At 42.4% G+C, this 24,240-nt stretch overlaps 1 protein-coding gene across 1 annotated transcript in view; it reads right to left on the bottom strand.

Moving 5' to 3' along the window:
* Window positions 1-18,573, bottom strand: part of dntt (deoxynucleotidyltransferase, terminal) — a 106,196-nt gene extending 87,623 nt beyond the window's left edge. Inside the window, 4 exon segments of the mRNA XM_032541046.1 lie at window positions 8,335-8,445; window positions 11,515-11,689; window positions 18,381-18,549; window positions 18,552-18,573. Of these exon segments, the coding sequence (XP_032396937.1) occupies window positions 8,335-8,445; window positions 11,515-11,689; window positions 18,381-18,549; window positions 18,552-18,573 (477 nt within the window).
* Between the last annotated feature and the right edge of the window lie 5,667 nt (window positions 18,574-24,240).

Raw genomic sequence — 24,240 nt, 5'->3', positions numbered from 1 at the left:
GCAGGGGGGAAATAACTAAATATGAATGTCACTCTGTTACATTCATGTTTAAAGTGTGCATTATATTTATCATTTAATTATCTTTATAGTTTCTAGATTTTAGAATCCAATTTCCTTAGTGTCTTTCTTTTATATGTCTATGTACAGTATACAAGACAGCAAAGCCTATCTGTAAATAAGGAAACTTAAAAATATATATTTTTTTAAATGTTGTTTAAATGTGTGGCAAATAATAGCGGACCGACTGATATTAAAAGAGACATTTATGAACTACTGCGCTTAACTAAAAGCATTCAATGAGTCATTTGCAAAAACAGTTGTACACTTTGCATTGAAAGCGAGCAGTGGAAGTTAATATGATTTAGGTAATTTAGATTATAGTCCATGAGAAAGAGAGGGAGAAACAGAGTGAGGGAAGTATTTATGCATCATATTCTAGCGTTTAATCTTCATGGTAACTTTCCTGAGGAACATTATCTTCTGCTTACTTTTAAGGCAAAGAGTACAAATGTTAATTTGTGCAAATGACTGTAGCTTAATCCTTGAATGGTATGATTTTGATGGTTTCCATTCAGAGCATCCATCCATCCATCTTCATCCGCTTATCCGGTATCGGGTCGCGGGGGCAACAGCTCCAGTAGGGGACCCCAAACTTCCCTTTCCCGAGCCACATCAACCAGCTCTGACTGGGGGATCCCGAGGCGTTCCCAGGCCAGGTTGGAGATATAATCTCTCCACCTAGTCCTGGGTCTTCCCCGAGGCCTCCTCCCAGCTGGACGTGCCTGGACCACCTCCCTAGGGAGGCGCCCAGGAGGCATCCTTACCAGATGCCCGAACCACCTCAACTGGCTCCTTTCAACGCGAAGGAGCAGCGGCTCTACTCCGAGCTCCTCTCGGATGACTGAGCTTCTCACCCTATCTCTAAGGGAGACGCCAGCCACCCTCCTGAGGAAACCCATTTCGGCCGCTTGTACCCTTGATCACGTTCTTTCGGTCATTCAGAGCAGTGATCAGTAAATGTATATTTTTAGGCTGCTTACGCATTCAGTGGGTCCGCGATCGTCTGCCTTGCTTCCTCTCACTGTTTCATTACAAATAATGTGTTTCACATGATCATACTTCCACTGTATAAAGTATGAACAATGCTTATTCTCCATTATAGCATTAGTAAATCTGTTATTGACCTCAAGGTCGGTTAAGGAAATCCTTAACACGCATTCATCCCAATTTTTTCATCATGACCCTCGTGACCCGCCCTCGTAACACGCACCAAGCCACGATGCACAAATTAGACTAAGGTCAAGTCTTACTTTATCAGTTATCCTGGATTTATACATTCTGATTTTGTGAAACAGCTCCCAGACCTGAGGATAGTGTCATAGTAGTGCGTGAAGGCATCACATTGATCCACAAAGTCTTCTATTTGTTTTCTGTTTGTTTTTTAAGTTGAAACACAAGCAGAAATTATCATTAAGGTCTGGCAATGTGACTAGGCTACACCACTGGTAAAGACTAACAAGGACCTAAAGGTCCCAAGCATTAAAATTTCACTTTGAGTTTTTTTTTACATTAATATGACTTCCCTCAGCCTGCCTATGGTCCCCCAGTGGCTAGAAATGATGAAAGGTGTAAATCAGGCCCTGGGTATCCTGCACTGCCTTTGAGAAAATGAAAGCTCAGATGGGCCAATCCGGAATCTTGCTCCTCATGAGGTCATAAGGGGCAAGGTTCCCTCCACTTTCTCTGCTTTGATTGCCCAGAGAATTTGGCATGAGAGAGAGACATCATGGCTTTCAAACAAGCAAAGTGGCAGTTGGTCAAGGCCACACCCCCAGTCTCCACCTTGCCCCCCCCCTCTCTCTCCTCAAAAGCTGGAGACTCAGAAATGGCACATACTCAGGAAAGCTCTTTGTGGGACTGGCTCTAGTGGCTATACTGTATAAAAGAGACTTCAGATACAGTATTAGGGGACCACTAAGGTCTATATAAAAGAGACTTCAAATACAGTATTAGGGGACCACTAAGGTCTATATAAAAGACACTTCAGATACAGTATTAGGGGACCACTAAGGTCTATATAAAAGAGACTGCAGATACAGTATTAGGGGACCACTAAGGTCTATATAAAAGAGTCTTCAGATACAGTATTAGGGACCACTAGGTCTATATAAAAGAGACTTCAGATACAGTATTAGGGGACCACTAAGGTCTATATAAAAGAGACTGCAGATACAGTATTAGGGACCACAAAGGTCTATATAAAAGAGACTTCAGATACAATATTAGGGGACCACTAAGGTCTAAATAAATAGCATGTATATATAAAAGCATCCAAAGAGCACCATACCATGTGACCTTTAAAAGAAGATTCTACATTGGACTCAAATTGATCAGGTGGCCAGAAACACGCCTTCAAATGAATACTACAATGTTGCTGTGTGTCTGCTGGATGTGTAAATGAGCAACTGTTCACTGCTAACACAACCTAGCAATTATGCCATGCTAACAGCTTGTTCCCTTGCCACCAAGTGGCCAAGAATGATGATTATTGCACTCCTCGGAGCAAACAAGTCATGGTGCTTCTCTAAAGCACATCTTGATACTTGATAAGTGGAGTAACAAAATTACATTATTGCTCCTAGTTGCAAAATCTCAGTCCACAGCCAATTATAATGATCTCACCTGTAGAAAAACTGGATTTTAAGACGTTCCACACAGACTCTTTGCTGCCAGTTTGTCAACTGTCATGTTGTCCTAGCAGCTGTATGGTGTCAGTGCTGCGGGCTGAAAACCCAACCCTGCATATGTGCTCATTTAATTAATGAGGACTTAAAGCTGGTAGAGGGACTTGGTGCGAAGGGACGTTGATGTAGCACCCCGATTTACCCCCCACCATCGGATACCACGGACATGCCTGCGAGTTATGTTCGCACAGCAGCCCGCCTCGCTGCATGCGCAAAACGGAACCATAAAAGGAGGTCAGACGACCCACTGAGAAGAGTTTTAACATGATTAACAGCTAGGAGATGGATATTATCTATCCCATGTCTAATGAATAAGCATAGGACGGAGTTCTGGATTTTTGTTTCTTTATGTAATTTTAAGCTTTGCCTCAGATGAGCAAATGAAGTTTCTTCAACTTTGGTTTCTAGGAACGCCTTGAAAGCAAAGTTGAAGGCGTTTTAGTGTAAAATCCAACAAGATTATACCTCATATAAGAGGTATTAGAAATTTCTGAACAAGGCCGTTACCCCCCCCCCCCCCCTTTTTCTTTTGCTCTACTTATTTTATCCCAGGTTGTTGCTTCAATCAGGAGTTGCTTCAATCTTGTTGTACATGTGGCAATAGAAGACGTTCCATTCTATTCTTTTCTATATGCTTGACCCTTTTCTGATCCTTATGGCTTTTTGTTTGTTAGCTAAGTTGAGAATGTTAACTCTGCTGGGGGATGGAAGGGAATCAATTTGGTGCATTTAAGGTTCAGCGCTCCCACTCCCTGTCCACTCAGCTCTTCATCCGTAGCGCTGCTGCTATCAATACATTGGGGGCCTTTGGCTGAAGGAAAAAAACTTCTGCATATTTAGCCATTTCTCTTTGTACTTCTTTCTCAGTTTTTCTTTCCCTCCCTTTGTTTGCCTGACAAACTATGTACGCCTGTATATGTTGGTTTGTGTGTGTACATTTGTGTGTAATGTGTGTCGCCATCAGAAAAAATGGCCGCACGTCAATCAGCCAAGACACAAATGTCAATATTGGTGTCAAGCGCACGTTAGGCTTATGGGGAAATTATGACAGCAGAGGACTCATGGCTACGCAGATAACAAAAAGAGAGGGTGTAGGCTTGACTCTGTGCGCGTGTGTGTGAGTGCATGCGTGCGTGTGTGTGGACAGTGTGAATTTCTCTGTCACAGCAAGAGACAACAACAGTGAGAGAGAGCACAGCAAGAATGGGTAGACGGAGGGTGGGTGTTAGACATGACAAAAAGAGCAGGAAGAAGAGGAGATGGGAGTGAAAGAGTGTGAGACAGAGATGGGGAGGGATAAAGAGCAGGGATGAATAAATCAATAGTGCACGGCTGTGGAATGAAGGCCCGCTTGCTGCCAGTGCGTGATTGACACCTCACTGGGGTGCTGTTGCTGAGACGCTGACACCTCTCTGCACCACCTCCACTTACTCCCCCTCCACCAGCACACCCTGCTGGCCCCAGGATGCTCCCCTCCTCTCCTCCATCCTGAAATCATTGCAGGTTGTTTCCTCCGACACTTCCTCAGCCTGTCTATTGAATTCATCCAACACTGACATGTACAAACAGCATAAACCAAAAAATGTGCTCAAAAACACAGCGGTGCATATGATGTGACACATGGATACACATAGATGCGCAAATGCATAATTTAAAGCCCCTGGGTGTTTGGCTCACTGTCAAAGAAATTGGTTTGGCTGGTCAGATAAATTGTTTTTGGAAGTGGAGAAAATTGGTTGATTGTGTTGTATTTGTCTTGTACCCAAAACGAGCAATGGGTTCATTTAAAATGTTGCGTGCTTATACAAACACTCACACAAATCCGATGTTGTTAGTATGCTGGGAGTGGGCCTCATTATCGGTTGCAGTAGTAAGAAATGAGTCAACATTTTTGAGAAATGTACATATTTGCTTTCTTACAGATAATTAGATGAGATAGTCAACTTTCATGTATGGGTATTAAGTATAAAGCATAAACACTGAAAGCAGGGGAAAACAGCCAGCCTTGTTCTACCCAAGGTTCAACAATATTTCTACCAGCACTTCTAAAATAGACATTTCTTGAATCTGTATAACATTGGAAAGGTAAAAATAACTTTTCCAGGAGTTGGGTGCTGAAAATGTTGCTGCCATGTCTGAAGATGCCATAAACATGCAACCAAGAACTGGACACCAGACTCAAAGATGATCAAATTGAGTGAGACTAATTCACTATGCAACCAACTGTGAACCTGACAGGCCAGATGGTTTGTTAAAAACATCTCAGGAGCAGTCACTGGAAACTGTATGCCAAAGGGGATGCCAGTTGCAGCCGTCACACACACCTAAACCACGCCCGCCCCCGTCCCTGTTCAAACTAATTGAATGAACTGCATCACCTAACGTTGAGTCATTTTCCAGAGATACATTTTGAGTCATTTTTTCAATTAGTCAATTAGGTTTTCTTATAAGAGAACTTGGACCGTGTAATGTTACCTAGCTGTTGGAGAAGCTGCATTGCTTTGCTAGCGCAGGAAATATTAAATGCATTGCATTCTGCAGTAAAGAAAACACACACTTGCACATACATTTGCAAAGCAATGCTGAACATGAGTCATGAGCGCTTCTCTTAATTGAGCTGAGAGATTCCAACTTGACTGACTGACCTGTTTGTGCTCCGGATGAATACATATATTACCATCAAAGAAATAATTATACTTCTAACAAATGGTTTTCCCAGTTGAAGGTTGTGTCTATTCACTCTGTAGCCTGCATTAGTGACATAAAAGGAGCTTGAAAACTCCTCCAGTTTCAGTTTCTACAGGCAAATAAGCTTCAAAATCTAGAGAAATCGTATTTCCACATGCATGTTACTGTAACGTGCAAAGCTTTTGAGGTTACATATCAAATATTGTGAAAAGAATTTCATAGCGGAGTCCATATTTTGAGTAAAGTGCAAATGTTGGAAACGCAGATGTCTCCTTTTTGTAAATTACATAAATATAGCCAAATACATAATATCAGAAAACCTCAGGACGTCATTTGAAGAAAAACTCATTTGGTTTTGGTTGCTAGGTGACAGAAGCACTGGCTAGCCATGACACACATCATTGCATGTACCAAAACATTATTGCTTGGCCATTTACTGGACTATACCACTGTGTGTTAGAGCAATGTTGGGGATATAGATAAGGTTTTTGCTAATCGGGGCAGGACACCTAACACTGGAGGATACAAATGCTAACACAAGAGTAAAGGAGAACAGTCAAATTTCACAGTATCAAAACTGGCCTACTACAACCCGTTCTCACTCCGAATGCATAAAATACGGACATTTGGACCCATTCGTCGTGTGTGTAGAAAATACTGGGGAGAGCAGCATATAGACGGGGTTTAGCGAGTAGTATGTAAGGGGGAAATTCCTCATAGGGAGGTTGGTCGTGGGGGTGGACTGGTCAAACACAGGACTTTCACCCAGGAGAGCGGGGTTCATGTCCCGCGTGTGTCCTTAACCGTGTCAGGAAAGCCGCTTTCTTCATCTCCGTTATTCCCGCGTGTCACAGAACTGTAAGCCCATCCACAAGCTTTCCCTAAACCCCACCATGCCGTTCCATCGAGACATGGAAACTTAAGCCCACCCACTAGCTTTTCATTGTCCTAAAAGCATCAAAAGGGAGTCCCGACCAAGTTATGTGTCAATAACAACGACAAAGGCACCTGACCAAGCGACCAAGATGGGAGTGAGAATCAACAACACCACAACCAATGCCAATGCCAAAGCCAATGCAGAAGTGCCTTGATTGATTACATCTAATTCCCGCAGGGGAACTCCACTGGCGACTCCACAAAAATAAGTCAGATTCTGCAAAAACCTACAAGAGAATAGCCAGTGTTCAAAAGATTAAAGGTTTTTGTTCATATCATGTCATCACAAAGTCATACAAACACATGCCAACACAAAGACATGCAGAGAAACACACATACCCACGTACATGAATACAGACCCATGCACACAGTATCTCAATCCCCTCAAAAGCTGTTTGATGTATTCCCAGGGATTACATCATTACCGTGACAGACAGCAGGACAGATAAAGGATAGCTTTGCAATGGTGGATCAATAGCTTGCTCCTCATTAGCACTGCAATACAGTAGACCATGTCCTGTGTCTATTGGCTTGCTGCTGCTCATATCTAAACAGAGACTTGGTTTACAGTCAAAGGCATTTGAGCAAGGCAAAAAAAAAAATTCTGAATGAAATGTTTCAAGTAAATGTATTGTATTGTACACCTGTGGCTTTGCCAAGACCACATCAAGAACAACCTTTGTTTCTAATCAGAAAGTCTCCTTTGATGAGGCCCTATGTGGGGATAATGAGTTATTCATAGGGATAGGGAAATAGAGTGGGATTGCTACTTATGGAGTTAATGCTGTGGAAAGAAACAGGGGATACGAAATGGAACAGCAACCCTCCCTAGGTGAGACGTGTGTGGGTGTGCACATGTGTATGTGTATGTGTCTGTACACGTGGACAACACACGCAGGCGAGCACGTGTGGGTGAATTGCGGTACACGTGCGTGCTTCTATTATATATATTTACCGTTACCGCGAGGTAAAAAGTCATTATGTCATAACAGATGCCTCACAGGGCCTCGCTAAGCTGTGCTTAATTGGTTAGAAACTCATCAGCGGGTCTCCTGGCTTCAACTCAAACGCACACATAGGTTGGCCCGCCATTTCACGTAGGTGGAAATGGATGAAACGTAAAGAGAAAGCAAAGAGTTGGACATTTATTTTATGACGAATTCTTTTCTAGATTAATTGTACAGTCTACAAAAAACTCTTTTCAACTAACTAACAATTCAAAAGCCAGATATATTCCATTTACAGTGAAGGCAGCATTGCCTCACATTTAGTGGAAGGTGGAAACAGTTTGGGATTGTGGTTTGATAAATGCCTTGATTGATTGATTAGCAAAAGTGTTTAGTTTTTATCGATCAAGTAATCTTTTCGGGACTTCTTACATATCGTATTTGCACATTTGGTGTGTTGTTTTTTTGGTTGATGTATTGACGGCATGCACACCCTGCTTTGTTCCTATTTTCTGACTGGTTTCTCATTCCTACATCTGCAGCTATATTTTCTCATTATCTAAGTGCAACATCCATTCTCTTTTCTTTCACGCTCATCAACACCTAAGCCAATCAACCACTTCCCTGTTCTATGTGGGAACCACCGCCCCCTCCCACGCTGCCCCACCAGATGGCAGAGGGACAAATCCATCGTTGCTTGTGAGGACTGTCACGTTTGTCGCCCATCACGGCGTAGCGCGCTGCGCCTTTGGGCGTGTCCGTGCCGGCCCCTGTGCCAGGGATCGTGGGCATGTCATCTGTTGCACCTTCCGACGCACCGCAGCTGCAGATGCTGCTCATTTGCAGGTTAATGTATTTTGGGGAGAGTTGTGTCAGAGCGCTGGTGAGTGAAGCAAGTCAGCCATCCAATTAGAGCAGAACAGATTAGGAGGCTTTTTTTTTCTCACATTGAAAAGTCAGAGCGATGGTGGGCGAACATGTAGTCGTGTCCGGAGAGAAGTTAGATAACAGTTTCTTACTGTGAATATCTTGTTATGGTTTTCGGTCGTCGTCCTTCTCTGGCAGGCGTATTGAGAAACGGTGGTCACAGGAGCGGATGTAGAACCTTCTGGCAATGTGGGCAAATTGTCCTGTGTACAAAAATAACCAGAGACTTATGAATAATCAAATATACGTAATGGCATACATTGCTATAATATCTAAGCTCTTGCAGATTGTTGACAGGTTAAATGGGTAAATGTGTGTCAGGCTATTCCTGACTAGCACGAAGCCAACCAAGAGTTCCAATTGAATTACATAAAAATGTAGCCATTTGCCTTGGAGAAGTTATTTTTATGACTGTGTGTCTCCAGGGCAACAGGCTAATGACACTCATCTCACAGTCTGGTGGCATCCAAATCCATTACGCAGCCTAACCCGTGGCATTACAAATCTGCTTGCCATCATCCAATTTGCCTCCTGTAAATTGCCTTTTCATTCCATGAAGAAATGGTTCCCAATTTGTAATATATGTGTCAAAAGGATTACCAATGTAATATTAATATTCTCGCAGACAATTAGACATCACAAAAGGGAACATTGTGTCCATAAAATTACCCATGTATTGGGTGGGAGAATGATACAGAGAGCAGAGGAAGAGGAGAAAGAGGAAGATTGAGAGATTGTCACTACACAGTGTTGACTGGGGCCGGTGCTGCAGAAGGAACATGGGTGTCTCGGAAAGATAATGAAAAGAGCTAGTACCTCTCACACTGCTGGGCTGAATCAATCAGTAAAGGATTCAAAAAATGTTCATCATTTATTCTCTGCCAGGAGCTTTTCCTGTTCTCAAAAAATAAATACAAAAAATAGAATAACTTTGAATATATTTCACAGCTCAATTGTTATGCCAATCAAAAGTAAAACTGTCTTCCCTAACTGTTCTTGTTCTTAATACAACAAGGAGTTCGCCATCATTTTTCTTCCACCTCAGCCGCATTTGTTTAATCCAATATGGGATTGTGGGTTCATGGAGACAAACGTTTGTGCATCAACATGCAGAGCTTGGTTTTCCCCATCTGGGCTGGGTTATTATACAGGCCTATAACTCTGTGGAAGGTAAAGCTCTCTGACTGATCTCGGAGGCTGAGTATCCCCGCCTGGCCTTCTCTCCAGTGTCCCATCCACCTCTGCTGTATGGCTTGGATGTAACTAAGCTGATGTGTGCCGTCTACACACCGCAGGTTCATCGCTCCACATACCATCTGCTGAGATGAAAAGGTGCAGTAAGCGTTGGGGGACCTCGTCCACACCTGCGTCCACCTCCAAACCAGACTTAAAGGCTGAGAAGTGCACTCAGGTGGGTTAACGAAATCCTCATGGGCCGCTGGACAGGGCAAAGGTCACAGAGGTTCTTCCCCCAGAGGCTGACGATGGGCTGTACACGTGAAGCCAAAACATCTGGATCGCCTCCTGGTAACTCCCATTTTCTCAGAAGTGAAGCGTCTTGATGCCCAACTGGCAGATTTTCACTGTCTCTACTTTGTACTTTCCAGAACAATCATGTTTTTATTAAGCTGATATCTACATTTCTCTCCAAGCACTCCTACAGTTTAACAACATGCCTTCTCTTTTCTGGTGTTGCACGCTTTGCGTATGCTTCGGGGACATGCTGTGGCACAGCTGCTGGAATATCAAGCATTTCCGCGGCTCCTCCAGAACGCAGAGCACACGCGCCCAGGGGAAAATAGGGGGAACTGACAGTACAGGTAATAAATCCCACACCCTTCCATGTGAGCGAATGGGACCTGGCACCTCAAAAAATTCTTTACAAAGACGGTTTTTGTTATTTTTAGGGAATTATTGTCATGCTAATGTCTGTTTAAGTCTTTGTGTAATTACACTGGTCCAATTGAATAAGGCCACGCATCATACAGATGTGCTTTGATCATTTATTTCCACATATCCGTCTTAAGACACTGTGAAAACTACAAAGAAAATAAACACATAAAATAAAATGAGTCCAATATACTTCTTTCTTACCTCACGTAAGCAAACATAGGAAATGCGAATATCGCATTTTTAAATCTATCTTCCTTAAAAATCCTTTATCGGTCAGGGCTCTACTTTCCACTTGCACAGGCTAAAAAGCCACTCTGCAAGCCAAGAAGTGATGGAAAATATTGGGTTTCAATGGGTTTGATACTTAAAATTTCTCCCTGACTTGGTGTAGAATATTTTGATAGTAAAACACATTGCAATTCCAGACTATCAAGAATAGCCGCAGGCAAATGCGCCCAAGAAGTGGCCCGTTTAGGGAATATTTTATCGCTACATGGTAGCTCCTTAAATGGATTCATGAGTCATAAAAACAATCTAGTGGCACATAAATGCCTCGTTGCTTTCAGAGAGGAATTGCATCACAAAACAAGAAGAGAAGTGGGCGTGTGGTTACCTGGGGAGATGGGTCAATAAATGTCAGCATGGCACCATTAGCCGTCACCTAATGATGCAGCCGTGCTCACATGGTCATGTGGAAACAATGCTAGAACAAGACATAGGCATAGGGGTATTTCACATTACAGCACAAACTCGGCCGATATCATCGTGACAGTTGATGCTGTCACAGGCAGTTAGGACAAAGCATAGCTGGAGTTTGGCATACTTGACTTTGGGAGTGTTTTTTTTTTCCTTTCCGCTGTGGGAGAACCAGGAGACAACATATTTCTTTATTTTGGACCCATATGCTGCCAAGTCCTTATAGTGCCATCCACAAGGGGAAAAAAATGCGTGTGTCTCTGTGTGTGTTTCAGTTAGTGGACCGCTCCGGGCCCTGACATCCAGCTGATGGGTTTATTTGATTCTGCCACGCAATATAGGGGGATGTTTCTGTTGCTATCAGCGAGGTGAAGTGTGGTAATATGAGCAGAGGCAGAGGGAAGTTAGATGTGTCCCCTTTTTAAGAGCTTCCTGTCAGGGTTGACATCATAGATTTGCTGGGGGATGAAAAATCCAAATACATACCTAGACGTAGAGGAAATAGCTCCACAACATGCATTTCCTGCATGAAAGTGTATTCAATTATTGTGTTTCCTCAAATACTGCATACCTATTTGATTTATTGCATGGCTACCACATGGTTCATAGTGCCATTTAGTGCTTATTCTATATCTATCTGGAGTTTTCTGTCTGGTTTGTGAGACACACACACACACACACACCTGAATGAGGTGTCTGGTCTCCACAACAACAGGTCTCCCCTCTCTCATGCTGTCAGTGAACCAGCTGATGTCTAACACATTCACGTTTTGGAGATTCTTTGGGGAACGCTCCTTTAGCCACTTCCACAGGGATGAAGCGTGGCTGTCCTCTGACACCACATGAGTGACCTCATCACTGTAGAGGGAGAAGAAAAAAAAAGATGGTTTATTGTTCACTTTGTGGTTTTATTACATTCCATGTGGTGTTTTCACATTTTCATGTCCCACTGGCTCTATGTAAGAGGATTAGTATACCAGTACCAGTCCAGACCATAATTTGCTCAAGGCATCAATGGGGGCTAAGAATAAGGTAGATAACGATAACAATGCATTATAAATATGAAAAAACACTTAATGTGAAAGAAAACTGTTCTAGTTTTATAATGTTAATGTATCATCAAATACCTCAGCGTGAAAAGCTGATTGACCAAAACCATTTGTTTGGGGACCTTTAAGTGAATATATTTCTCATAATGTTGTCAGGATTGTCGACAGTTTGTTTATTGGATAATCGCCAGAAAACAAAAAACTTAGAGCAAGCAAGCTACTCGCTGAAAATGTTTTGAAGAATATTTGGGTGGTGCAACAAGGCAGGCCTGCTGGTCCTTTCAGTGAATGATTGTAAAGATTTACAAAGAATATGTCTACAGTATTTACTCTCTAACTGGGACGTTTTGGGATCATTTGGTGGGGATTGCTGTGGAAAACAACACATATGGTTATACACTGGTAAGAGCAAATTAGGTTAACCATGTATCCAGCTAATGTAAACAAACCTAGCACACAAAAAGTTAGGAAATTTGTGTTTGGTAGATTATTTCTCCGTGGTAACATTGCTTTTAATAAGTCTTATACCATTGGAAAGCCTGTTTAGTTCCTTTTTAAATGCAATGGAACATGCATTTTTGGGATGGGTACGTGGGAAAAATCTGTCAAATCGTTTCTGTCAATGCCAAACAGCCTTTCTTTGCTGTTGCTATTGACTCTTGATTTAAGCTTCTGGTACCCCCAGGTGCTGACAATCAGGTGCCTGATTCTGCAACTAGTGGCCATCTGATATCTCCACAGTCTGGGACTGAACTCTATCCTCCAAGCTGATAAACGCTCTCCCCCACAGGGCGGGGTTTAACAGAGACTACCTCCAGAATGTGGGAGTGGAGTCCTGACCTCAACCCCATTGAACACTTGAGGCCTGCTGTTGCCAGAGTGACCAACACAACCACGTTAGCTGACTCGCGACTTGCTGGTTGAAGAATGGGACCCCATCCCAGAGCAGTGTGTGACCAGGCTGGTGACCAGCACGAGGAGGAGGTGCCAGGCTTTTGTGGCTGTGTATGGTTCTTCAACACGCTCTGAGGCTCCTGTCTGTGAAATGAATAAATTGTTAAATTGCCAACGTCAGACAATGTCTTGTTTCTACAATCTCCAATCATCCAATCTACCAAACACCAGACGAGTCAATGGCAGAATAAGCTGTTTGGCATGGGCTGAGAAGATTTGGCAAATCCTTCATGGGCACAGCCCACATACTCAGCTCTGCTGCTCATCCCACAAATGCATGATCTAAACAGGCTTCTTTTTTTTAACAGTATAAGATCTCTTGCTTGAAAGCATTGCGACCACAGAGAAATAATCTACCAAACACAAATTTCCTTACTTTTTGTGCTAAGTTTGGCTCATGTTACTGCATTGTGTGAACAGTTCACTTCCTATAATGTTGTATGTGGTGTTTTTAAGTTCCATCCCAAGACTTTTTTGCAGATCCACCATCTTTGCAACCGGAACCTAGCACCGCCCAAGATGATTATGATTGTTTTAAACAAAATACAAACAACTCAGAGCGTTCTCCTATCCAGGAGTGTATGTGTGGAGGGGCCAGACCTTACTCGCGAGACTAACCATAATGCAAAAAAACAAATGCAGAAAGCCTTTAAGGTACCGTGTTTATGGATTAGGATTCCCAAGATACCTTGAACTGTTTGACTCAAAGATTTCCTTCACTGCTTGATCCAACAAAAATAACTTTTCTGTTTTTGTCTCAGCAGCCTTTACATGTAGAGAGTCCAGAGGTTTAAACCAGGTTTTTGAAATGCAGCTCATATCTCAGCATCGTGGTCTTACAAGAGCTGTTTTGGGATCAACACTGGGTGAACAACAATCACCACAGGCCCTCAAGTGCCTACCTCCACTGTTTGATAGCTGAACTCATTCAACCAGTACCTTCCCTTGCTCCGCCGAGACTTTTTCAGGAGACCTTTTATCCCGGCTTCCTCCCTTCTGCTTCAACCACGGAGTCTAACTACCATACCCAATCAGGGCGCTCAGCCATAGATAATTACCATCGTCACACTCTTTCTCTTCCTCTCTCCTGGTGTGGGTAAATCAGTGGAAAGACTCTTTAAAGGATAACCCAGCAGCGCTCAGGCTGGGGCTTAATTGGCCAAATCACTGGCAAAACTAATCCTCTGCTCGGCATACCACTCTGGCCACCGGTGGTCCATGTTTATATTTAAAAAAAAAAATCCCAGTACAAAGAGCCACTCAAGCAGACACATTTGAGGTATCAGAGAGACACAGCTATTATCTCCAAAAGCTTAAATTCACTCGCCATGAACAGTTGTCTAACCCAAGTAATAGAGATTTGGCTCTTGGGGCTGATTTCCCTCTCAAATCACAAGCTGTTATGTTGGAACAAGATTAAGATCATAGAACAAAAAAAAAAAAGCTCTCTCCTCACGCCATGTTTACCTCGATATAATCCAGCCCCTGAATTTGGATCCTTATCTTGTGCGTAGCCATGCAGAATTTGCAGCGGCAGATTGACATGCAAATGAGCGGGGACGCACGCCCAGCACCAGATTGTGCTTCCCAGAATCAGTGGGACTCTGAGCCCAGACACAAGGACAGGCTAAAGTCAATGGGCTTTAATGGGGAGAACACTCTTCAGTTGTCTCATATCAGCAGCTATTCCTTCCAGTGAAAACCAACAGGCGGATCAAAGACACAGTATGTCTATAACAGACTTTGCGAGGCTTCATCTGTCTGCCTTTTAAAGCTGCTCCCATCTCTTCAGTGAGATATGAATGATCCTTGTACGTAGTAAATAATTCATAATAAACAAAAATAAAATTGCCTCAAATTATTATTTCATTCAAGCAAAAAAAGCTACTTCAATGCCTGATCAACCAATTTTGCAGAAAAACAACATGAGGAAGGGACCAATCGCTATAAACCCCTTGCCTCAAACAGTGAATGTCCAATCACAGCTCAACTTAACGAGGCATGCCCGTCAATAGTCAGATGTGGAAGCATTGTGTGGTAAGAACCATACATTTCTTAACCCTTGAAACCAAAAGTTTAACAACAAAAGTGTAAGCTGTGGACTAAAATTTGTATTAACCTAATGCTGGAAGGAAAGTCCAATGACATACATGACAATGAGTACACTATTTTGTGGTTTTACAGGTTATGTTACAATAAGAGCCCTGCTCAGGGCTAGCACATCCAGTATGTTGTATTCATAATCATATGTTTACATGTTAGCTAATCAGACAACTGTGAGATGCCGACATTTTTAGTTCTGGTTTCAAAACCATCAGCTTAGGAGCTCCAGTTGCTAGATTTGGCTTGTGACAGCTTTATTTAGGCCACCAAATCAAAAGTGGCTGCCTTTAAATGAGAAACCTGCTCTTTCCTCTAAAAATCAATGCCCCATTGTTTTAAAATTGAGTGGTAAATCCGCCACTGTTCCCATTGTAAACTGCATATGTGCCACGCGGGAACAGAAAGCCTTACAGCGGTAACGAAAGGGGGACAAGATGTTCCGTAGCCAACACGGGATGAATCTGGGTAAGAAGAAGACGTTGCTGGATCAGGAGCAAAACTCTGTCAAACATCCAACTTTAAACTAACTTTACCTCAGTCAGATGTGAAAGAGCATGCACTGCTGCTCATCAATCAGCCAGGACAAACATGTCGATATTTGACTCCATGTTCATGTGCATCCGACTTGAAATTAGGCCAAGGCAAGACTGTGTGTGTGTGTGTGTGTGTGTGAGAGAGAGAGAGAGCGAGAGAAGAAACATTCCTTTATGCACAAAGGAATGTGCATCTGACCATATGCTAAAGCAGTGTGCCTATAACTCGTGTGAGACTAGAAGGGGAGTGTTTCTATCAAACTGCAGTTGATATCAGTTTTGTTGGCTTGCAGAGATAATGTCAGTTTGAGGCAGGCACGCTCTACTTCCTGTTGTTGGTTTCAAACAATTGTATCAAGCCAAGTGTAACTGTAGGAGCGCTCAAGCTGTGTTTCTGGGAATGCTGCCATGGCCAAGCTGGCGCACGGCTGGCAGGCACACTTAGACACGCACTTGAACACTACACACACACCCGTCTTGGTTATACTATACCCGAGAGGACCCCTATATTAACCTAAATCACATGCCAACTGCAACCTGTTTTTCACCTTAAGGGGAAATCAATTTGGAAAAACCACCCTTACTGTGAATCTTAAAAGATCCAATTGTTCCTTGCTAAGTCAGAAGTGCGCACACACACACACACACACACACCTCAAAGTCTGAGTCTTGGGCAGCCTAGCCCCAAAAATAAAGCACTAAGAACAGGGAGTGTGCATCAACTGTATCCCCAGCCTCAAAGCGACCTGCCTCTGAATGGTGCGGATGTCAAGCAGAGGACTTCTGCTGTGTTCACAGTTTGGGATTTAAAAGATACGTTCAATCAGAGGCAGAAAAAAATGAAGGCATGCTGCTTCCATAATTACCGCACAATACATGATTCATCATCCGGAGGAACAAGCTCGCGAAACACCTCTCCTTAAGTGTGACTTTAATAAAAAAAACTTTCGCCAAGCTCGTTAGAAAAAAGTTTGTTTGATCTGTTACTTTTCTTCAAATGTTTTTAGTTTTAAATAACATGTAGCTGGGTTAGTGATATCATTCCCTTACTTAATGTATTTATGTTGGAGCTGAGAGTTATGGCTCAGGGGGGAAATCTACCCCTACCTAGGTGGAGCAGAGACAGGATGGATGTCCTTACCCTTCCTAATTAAGTGTTCAATAGACAATAGTGGCTTTGAAACTACTTAAATGGACCAGAATATCTTAAAAAAGAGACAGTTTTAAGAAATTTGCACATATGGGCACTGAATCTGAGCCACATGTGCAAACTCTAACTACAGTCTGCACTGCAGTAGTTCATGTGGATCACACTCTTCTTCGTTTTACGTTGGTAGAACACAATTTTCAAAATTCTACACACTTAACCGCGACCTGCACAACACTGTGGATTTACAGCACTTTGTTCTGATGCTAACACACTGCTGTCACACAACAGTTAACCACACACTCAAAGCAGAATAGATTTCAATCTGGTGCATATCAAACACTGCTGATTGTAATTTCAGCTGAAAGCCTAAGCAGGTGTCTTCTTTTAGGCTAGTTAGTTAACATGTACGGTATTTACATAGAGAAAGCTCAGAAAGCCTTTTTTCATACAATCACCAAATAAGAATTATAGTAACAATTATATACTGTACTGATACAGATATGGGGGCACATACACAGCTATAAAAACAATGTGCAAAACACTACCTTTACTGTAGTAAAACTGCGTTCTTACTGGGTTTCAGAAAGTAATGGAGGGGAAAGCAATGGAAACACAACATTCATTAGTATTTAGAGATGATGCAGACATCCAATGTGATGAAGACAACCTGCCGCATGATGCTGTAGAAAGGCAGGATCAGTCACAGTATTCTATGTTACTGTTATGCACCTTTAGTTTTTTTTTCCAATACTTCCATAAATTACTAAAGATAAAATACTAGAATGATGCAACAGCTGATTTTTATTCCTTCTTGTTTACCTTTCTTAAAAAATTGGTGTGTTTTAAAATCTATATCTTTACTTTGGAGAAACTATTAGTGTGAAGTCACTTTAATTGTTCCAACTGCAAAGATAAAAAGTTAGTATTTTGTGTATTGGTGTTTGACGCTATAGTGTTTTTACTCTCAGTGTGTTCTGAGTGACAGTGTGTGTTATGTGAGTCTGTTTTGAGACGTGTGTTAAGAGTTGTGTTGCTTGGAATGAGTTTTCCAGCTGATGTTCACTCTTTAGCTCAAGTACTGTAGTTTGAGTTTTGCACATGTGGCTAAAGTTGTGCCCACTGTCGTTTAGCAATAAAAAAATTAATTTAATTTTCTTGATTGATCGTTTGGTACTGTACATCAAATGTCAGAGAATGCTGATGAAGTTCCATCCTAGTTTCTCAAAGTCCAAGGTAATGTCAAATGTCTTATGTCAGTCCAAAACCCAAAGATATTCAGTTTATTTATGATATGAGAAGCTGAAAACAGTATTTTATTTTACATTGTCAAAATAGTTTAGCGACTACTTTTCTCTCGATCGACTCGTGGATTAGTTGACTAATATCTATAGCTTAACTGTAAACATCCGGGCTGTAGGTTCAATATCAAAATTATTGACATTTGTAACTGCCTCTACAGACTATAAATGGATTTTCTTCAAGCATTAAAATCCTATTTATGTTGCATTTATTGACCCAGCTCTAAGATAGTACAACCATGCTCAAACAGGCCTTCTATTAGCATTGTAACCTTCCACATTACTATTATAAGAGTTACAATAAAGGCCTTGAACACAAGGTCTACCTGTAGTGCCTGCTGCCTGACCCCAAAAGACAAACACAGAAAACACTCCTGGATACATTAGGGTGCTCACTTGAGCTTTGCATTCAGAAAAGCTTTTAGGCGCAGAGCCGTGCTCAGTCAGTGAACAACAACCAACCTGAGGACGTCTTCCACAATAAAGCCCTTTGACCTAGCCAGCCGGGTCAGAAAGCTTCTCCTGCTGCGGCCCATTTTCCTCTCCACCAGGTACAGTCTGACATCCTCAAACTTCACGTCTTCAGGCCTGGGAACGTCACCTTCCGCTGGCCTCGACCTTTTCCTCACACAGGCAAAATAGGAGCATGGAACATCTCTCCCGAGGTGAGATATCCGAAGTATTTCTGCACCTCTAGGAATTTCTGCTTTTGTTGTTGTGTGCCACAAAACACCCACTTTTGGTAATGGGAGTTGTTTATTTCACAGTAGATTTCCTGTCATTTTTTTCTTTTTTCTTTGCCAGTGACAGTTGGTTAAAGTTGGCAGACAGGACGTTGGCAACAGGTGTTGAGGAATTGGTGTTTACCAAAAAACCACCTGCCAAGATCGAAATGATTGAGGATGGGAGAAAGGAAGATAAAAAAAAAAAACTGTTGGCAAGTATTCACTTCCTGGAAAAGTTGTTCTACAAACACATGTTTTGGAGGATGTAAACAAAGCCTGATGCAGTTGCTTTTTTTAAAATAAAAAAAAGTTTGCCTTGAAAAGTTTCCATTCAGTTGGAACTCTACTCTCTTGGATGGAGTGACTCTTCACTCCTGGGAGATGCCTGGATTCTGGTCACCTCACAAAGCCCTCGCAGCTGTCCGGCCATGTCCGGGTTCGTCTCGCCACTCTCCGGCTCATTATGTTCGGACCAAGTCTGCACCATCTGCTCCATTGCTTTAATTAGCTTACTGCCTAAAATGAGAGGCTTTGTGGCCATTTCCCCTGAGATCCCACACCTATTTACAGGTATGGAACATGCAGGGCCATTGATGATTAGGGACATTTATCCGGAGAAAAGATCTGCATGTGCAGTGGTCAGGAAAGCAAACTGAAAGTGGATTAATTTTAACTATTCATTTTCTTTTCAAAGAGGTAATTACAACATGAGCCCCTGCCTTGTGTTATTTCTCTGCTACAGCGGTCAACAATGGGAAAAAGATAAGGTTTAAATGTCACTTCGCTGTAATTATCTACAGTAGGCCAAATAGAATTGGTTTGTTGATTTAGGCGAAAGGGGGGGAAATCATTACAGGCCTTGATTCCACTCCTGTTCATTTCTTCATTTTAATAAGCGCACCTTGCCTCTGTCAACCAGACAGAATTTATTACACTAGTCTCATTAGTGTAGGGTTTTCAGGGGTTACCCGGTGTCACAGAACGGACGTGACTAATTGTTTGACTATTTACCCCCCTCCAGTCGCTCGCTGTGTTTGAAGGTGCTGGTCCCTATTCAAACTGAGACAGATGAAATTCTTCCATCACTAAGACAAATGGCTCTCACACTGCCAGCAGCGATCACAGCAAAGAGCAATGAACCCAATTTGCAACTTTCTCCAGTAGCTCTGTGGATGCATGGCACCATATTTAGTTGATTTGGTCTGAAGTGGGAAGCAGACAGAGGTGGGTAGAGTAGCCAAAAAATTTACTCAAGTAAAAGTACTGTTACTTCAGAATAATATGACTCAAGTGAAAGTAAAAAGTAGCCATCTAAATAATTAAAAAAACAGTGAAAAAGTGCTTGGTGAAGTACTGAGTAACTGTTGAGTTACATCTGATTTATTTTTAACACAAGCATTCAATCAGGCATAATGTAGCTGCTGTTTCTTTTACTAAGTTAGTAGTACTGGCTATGATTGTTCGATTGCTAACATTAGCTCAAAACGCCATTCAAATGACAACCTTTGTTGTGTTTGATTGCTAGTGTGTAGCTAAGCTAGCAGTCATTTCAAAAACGTTTTAGCTATGGTTGTTTGATTGTTAACGTTAGCTCAAAATGTTATTCAACCAACAGCCTTTTTTTGTGTTTGATGCTAACTTGTAGCTAAGCTAGCAGTCATTTCAAAAACGTTTTAGCTATGCTTGTTTGATTGCTAGCTTGTAGCTAAGCTAGCAGTCATTTAAAAAACGTTTTAGCTATGCTTGTTTGATTGCTAGCTTGTAGCTAAGCTAGCAGTCATTTAAAAAACGTTTCAGCTATGGTTGTTTGATTGCTAACGTTAGCTCAAAATGCCATTCCAGTGATAGCCTTTGTTGTGTGTGATGCTAACTTGTAGCCAGCAGGGAGCCAACTTTGTTAAGTGGGTCCATTTTTACTGTATTGACATTACAGAAGTCTCTCATTAGCATCTTATATGCTACTTGTCGCAAAGTGAAATGTGCAACTCACATCAGAACACTCCGCACATTGGGCAGTGACACTTTCTCTCTTTCAAAATAAAACATTAAAAGAGGCGTACACGGATGATGAAAACATGGACGGTAGAATCAAAGAGGTAAGAAGCCAAACAATTATTGTAGCCTAGTACAAGTCAAGAGCACTTTATTTTCAATTTCTCAAGTCAAAAACAAAGTACAGAAATCGAATTGGTTTACCCCTATCCACGGGTGGAAGACCAACGACGTATTTTATAAACCAATGTGGTCCACAGAGCAGGCGCAATCAAACCTTGGATAGTGGGGGGAAACCCATTTTTGCCCGTACAAAACAATTTCTTTGGGTCTTTATCTTCAGGGTTTAAATTGCGATTTTTATATGTCTGGGGGCATGGGGCTCTCCCTAGGGGGGTCTGGGGGTATGCCCCCCAGGAAAAAAAATTGAAAAATAAACCATTAAATGGCACTTTCTGGAGAGTTTTTTAGCAAAAAAAATGGAGAAATCAAGTCTTACATGATATGTGCAAAACTGTAGGGTTAAGAACCTTTGCATTGTTGTAGTATCAACAGGTTTTAGGGCATTCAGCATTTACATTATTACATTATTACTTCTAGATATAAGAACTGCACACATGCCAAACATAATGAACCACATGAAGAGACAGTAGCAATTCATCAACAGCTGAGAAGATTTGGGTCTGTGGGGAACAGGTCCAGGGGTCCCTGGTGTAGGGACCAGGGACCCAAAGTTAAATTAATGTTGAGGGATCAACTAAGACCACTGAAATTCTAAGAATAAGAACCATTGAGTTACATAATTCTAATCCTTTAACCTTTGTGCCAAGGTTCAGTAATGTCTGGCCCTCGTCCTCTGGGCCCCACTTACTGTATTTACTTTTTGGGAAAATAAATACTATTTTGTTCATTTTAAAAACATCAAATTAATTATTTACAGTTACATTTAGAGATGCACCGAGGTTAGAGAAGCACAATAGTGGCCCAACGTTGCAGTATGTATATATAGTTATTTTAGTATATAGTTTATTTAGTATAGTATAGCTCGATGTGTTTCATCAGATTTTTGCTCATAGTTTACAACTTTTGCACATTCAAAATATAACTCCTCCATCTCTGTTGTCCGAGATTGGAGAGTTGTAATATAGTCTGCTGTGCATGTCATTGCCTCCGCTGATATGGTGTATCTCACTCAGACCGTCGCACAGACACCGAGGCTCATTTGGGTCTCTGGTCTCTGACAAAGTTTAGAGGAGGCTGTACGCTGCTCTTCATCGGAGGTCTACGCACGGATCCAACGCGTCACTGCCCCCAGCAGAGCGGGTCCACCAGCCGCGCTGCTCACCTCTATTGTTACAGAGAGTGGACACGAAGCGACGGACGGTCTGTGATACTCAGAGCTCATACCTGAAGCGCCGGACGGTCTGTGATACTCAGTCATACCTGAAGCCGGGGAACGCACTGGGATGGCTCGTGAAAAAAAATGTTCTCAGTATGCGACAATTCGAAACTTCCACAGACAGGGAGCGCTCTTGAACCCCCACAGTCTCTGAAAGCACAACTAGTCGATCACGAGCGGCTCAACAGCTAGATCTATGGATAAACTCATCTATCAGAAATTAGACCAACCGGGTTGACCACTTCAGCGTGAGAAATCGGGGTGTTGGCGTGTGTGCGCGTGTGAAACCAGTCAATGCAGTGTGTCTCACGGCCAATGCGGTGAAGAGTGTGGCAGCCCCAGTGGGGTTTTGCATAGCTAGGTTAGCCATTGTTAGAGATAACAGTTGATAACATATCACTTTTAACTATTTTGTGTTGAACAAAACATTTAACAGCATAGTTCACAGTTCCACAACCATTTTATCCAGTGTTTTGAAATGCAGCGTGCACAAATGACGGAGACGTTAACGTAGGCTACCACAATAAATACGGCGTGGATGGGCTCTGTTCTAAATCAGAAGGCAACTTGAGTGTGCTTCAGGTTCGTCCCTAGGGAGGTGTTCCAGGCACATCCAGCTGGTATGAGGCCTCGGGGAAGACCCAGGACTAGGTGGAGGGATTATATCTCCAACCTGGCCTGGGAACGCCTCAGGATCCCCCAGTCGGAGCTGGTTAATGTGGCTCGGGAAAGGGAAGTATGGGGTCCCCTGATGGATGGATGGATGGATGGATGGTTGGTTGGTGCAGGTTGTGCTATATGCACAATGTACCCTTTGACATGGGACTCACAGAATCCACGGTGCGCCCACAGGTACACCTTAAGGAGACAGACGCAACACTGACCGCACAGACACACCTGTACCTCACCTTGGACCCATCGTCCTCTGTTCCACACCACGTCTCTACTTTTCCCTTCCGTCTGTTTCCTTCCTGATTTAAATGTCCCAGTCTTGCTTGCCCACCTGCTGCTTGATGCCCCAATTACTGTCTTGGGTGCACCACACACTGAAAACACTACACAAAAAAGCACAACATCAAGCTTAAAACATGCACATGCAATGGTCCAATGTAGGCCACTTCCTGACTAGTATATACCTTTTGATCATAGCAAAGCTTATGTGCAGTATTAGAGTGCTTTCTGAAGCCATTGTGTTTACAAAAAGATGAAGGACATCCGTGCTCTCCACATTTCAAAAGGATATGGCTGGATATAAACCGTGATGAAACTTTAACTATTGACAGAGAACTGAAACATTTTTATGGTTCATTTTACAAATGCATATGTGAATATACTTTTGCTTTTTGTGTGTGTTTTTTACTGTGCTCTGATCTTTGACATTTAAAGGCCCCATGGCATGAAAATTTCACTTTATGAGGTTTTTTAACATTAATGTGCGCTCCCCCAGCCGGCATATCGCCATTTCTTTGGAATCTGGCCCCTTATGACCTCATAAGGGGCACAATTCCAGATTAGACCATCTGAGCTTTCATTTTCTCAAAGGATATCCAGGGCTCAGTTTACACCTAATGCAATTTCTAGCAATCAGCTAGAACTAGAAGTTACTATGGAGTCAGGAGCAAGTTTTCTTCAGGTTTCTTTCAGTCTCCTCCCTCTGACAACTATCAGACATCCATAACTATCAGTTATGTAGCCCAGGCTACGTAAACTTATCCGTCCTCATATCACCAACGTCACCCATCGTCAACATGCTCTACATCCCAGCACATTCTTTGTGTTGCATTACGTGTTTTTGCAAACGGCAGTTTTCTTCACAACATTGGTGACATTGGTGAGCATATGATTAAAGCCACTGTAGCAAAGCACCGTCAGAAGAGTGTGACTCGCTCTGAAACATGTTTTGTTTGTGTTTACGTTTTTGTTGTGTTCCCTGGAAACAAACCAGTAAGAGATATTAAAAAGGACTCCCACAGTATTGCAGGTAAATGTAAATGTAAATGTGCTGTATTTATATAGCGCTTTTCCAGTTTTTGACAACTGCTCAAAGCGCTTTTACATCTACAGGGAACATTCACCATTCACACACATTCATACACTGTGGCCGGGGCTGCCGTACAAGGTGCCACCTGCTCATCAGATAAACATCACACACATTCACACTCCGATGCGCAGCACCGGGGGCAACTCGGGGTTCAGTATCTTGCCC

Source organism: Etheostoma spectabile, chromosome 17, assembly GCF_008692095.1.
Source record: "Etheostoma spectabile isolate EspeVRDwgs_2016 chromosome 17, UIUC_Espe_1.0, whole genome shotgun sequence".
Classification (NCBI taxonomy): domain Eukaryota; kingdom Metazoa; phylum Chordata; class Actinopteri; order Perciformes; family Percidae; genus Etheostoma; species Etheostoma spectabile.
The sequence above is the reverse complement of the archived record's forward strand: the minus strand, read 5'-3'. Positions and strand labels throughout refer to the sequence as shown.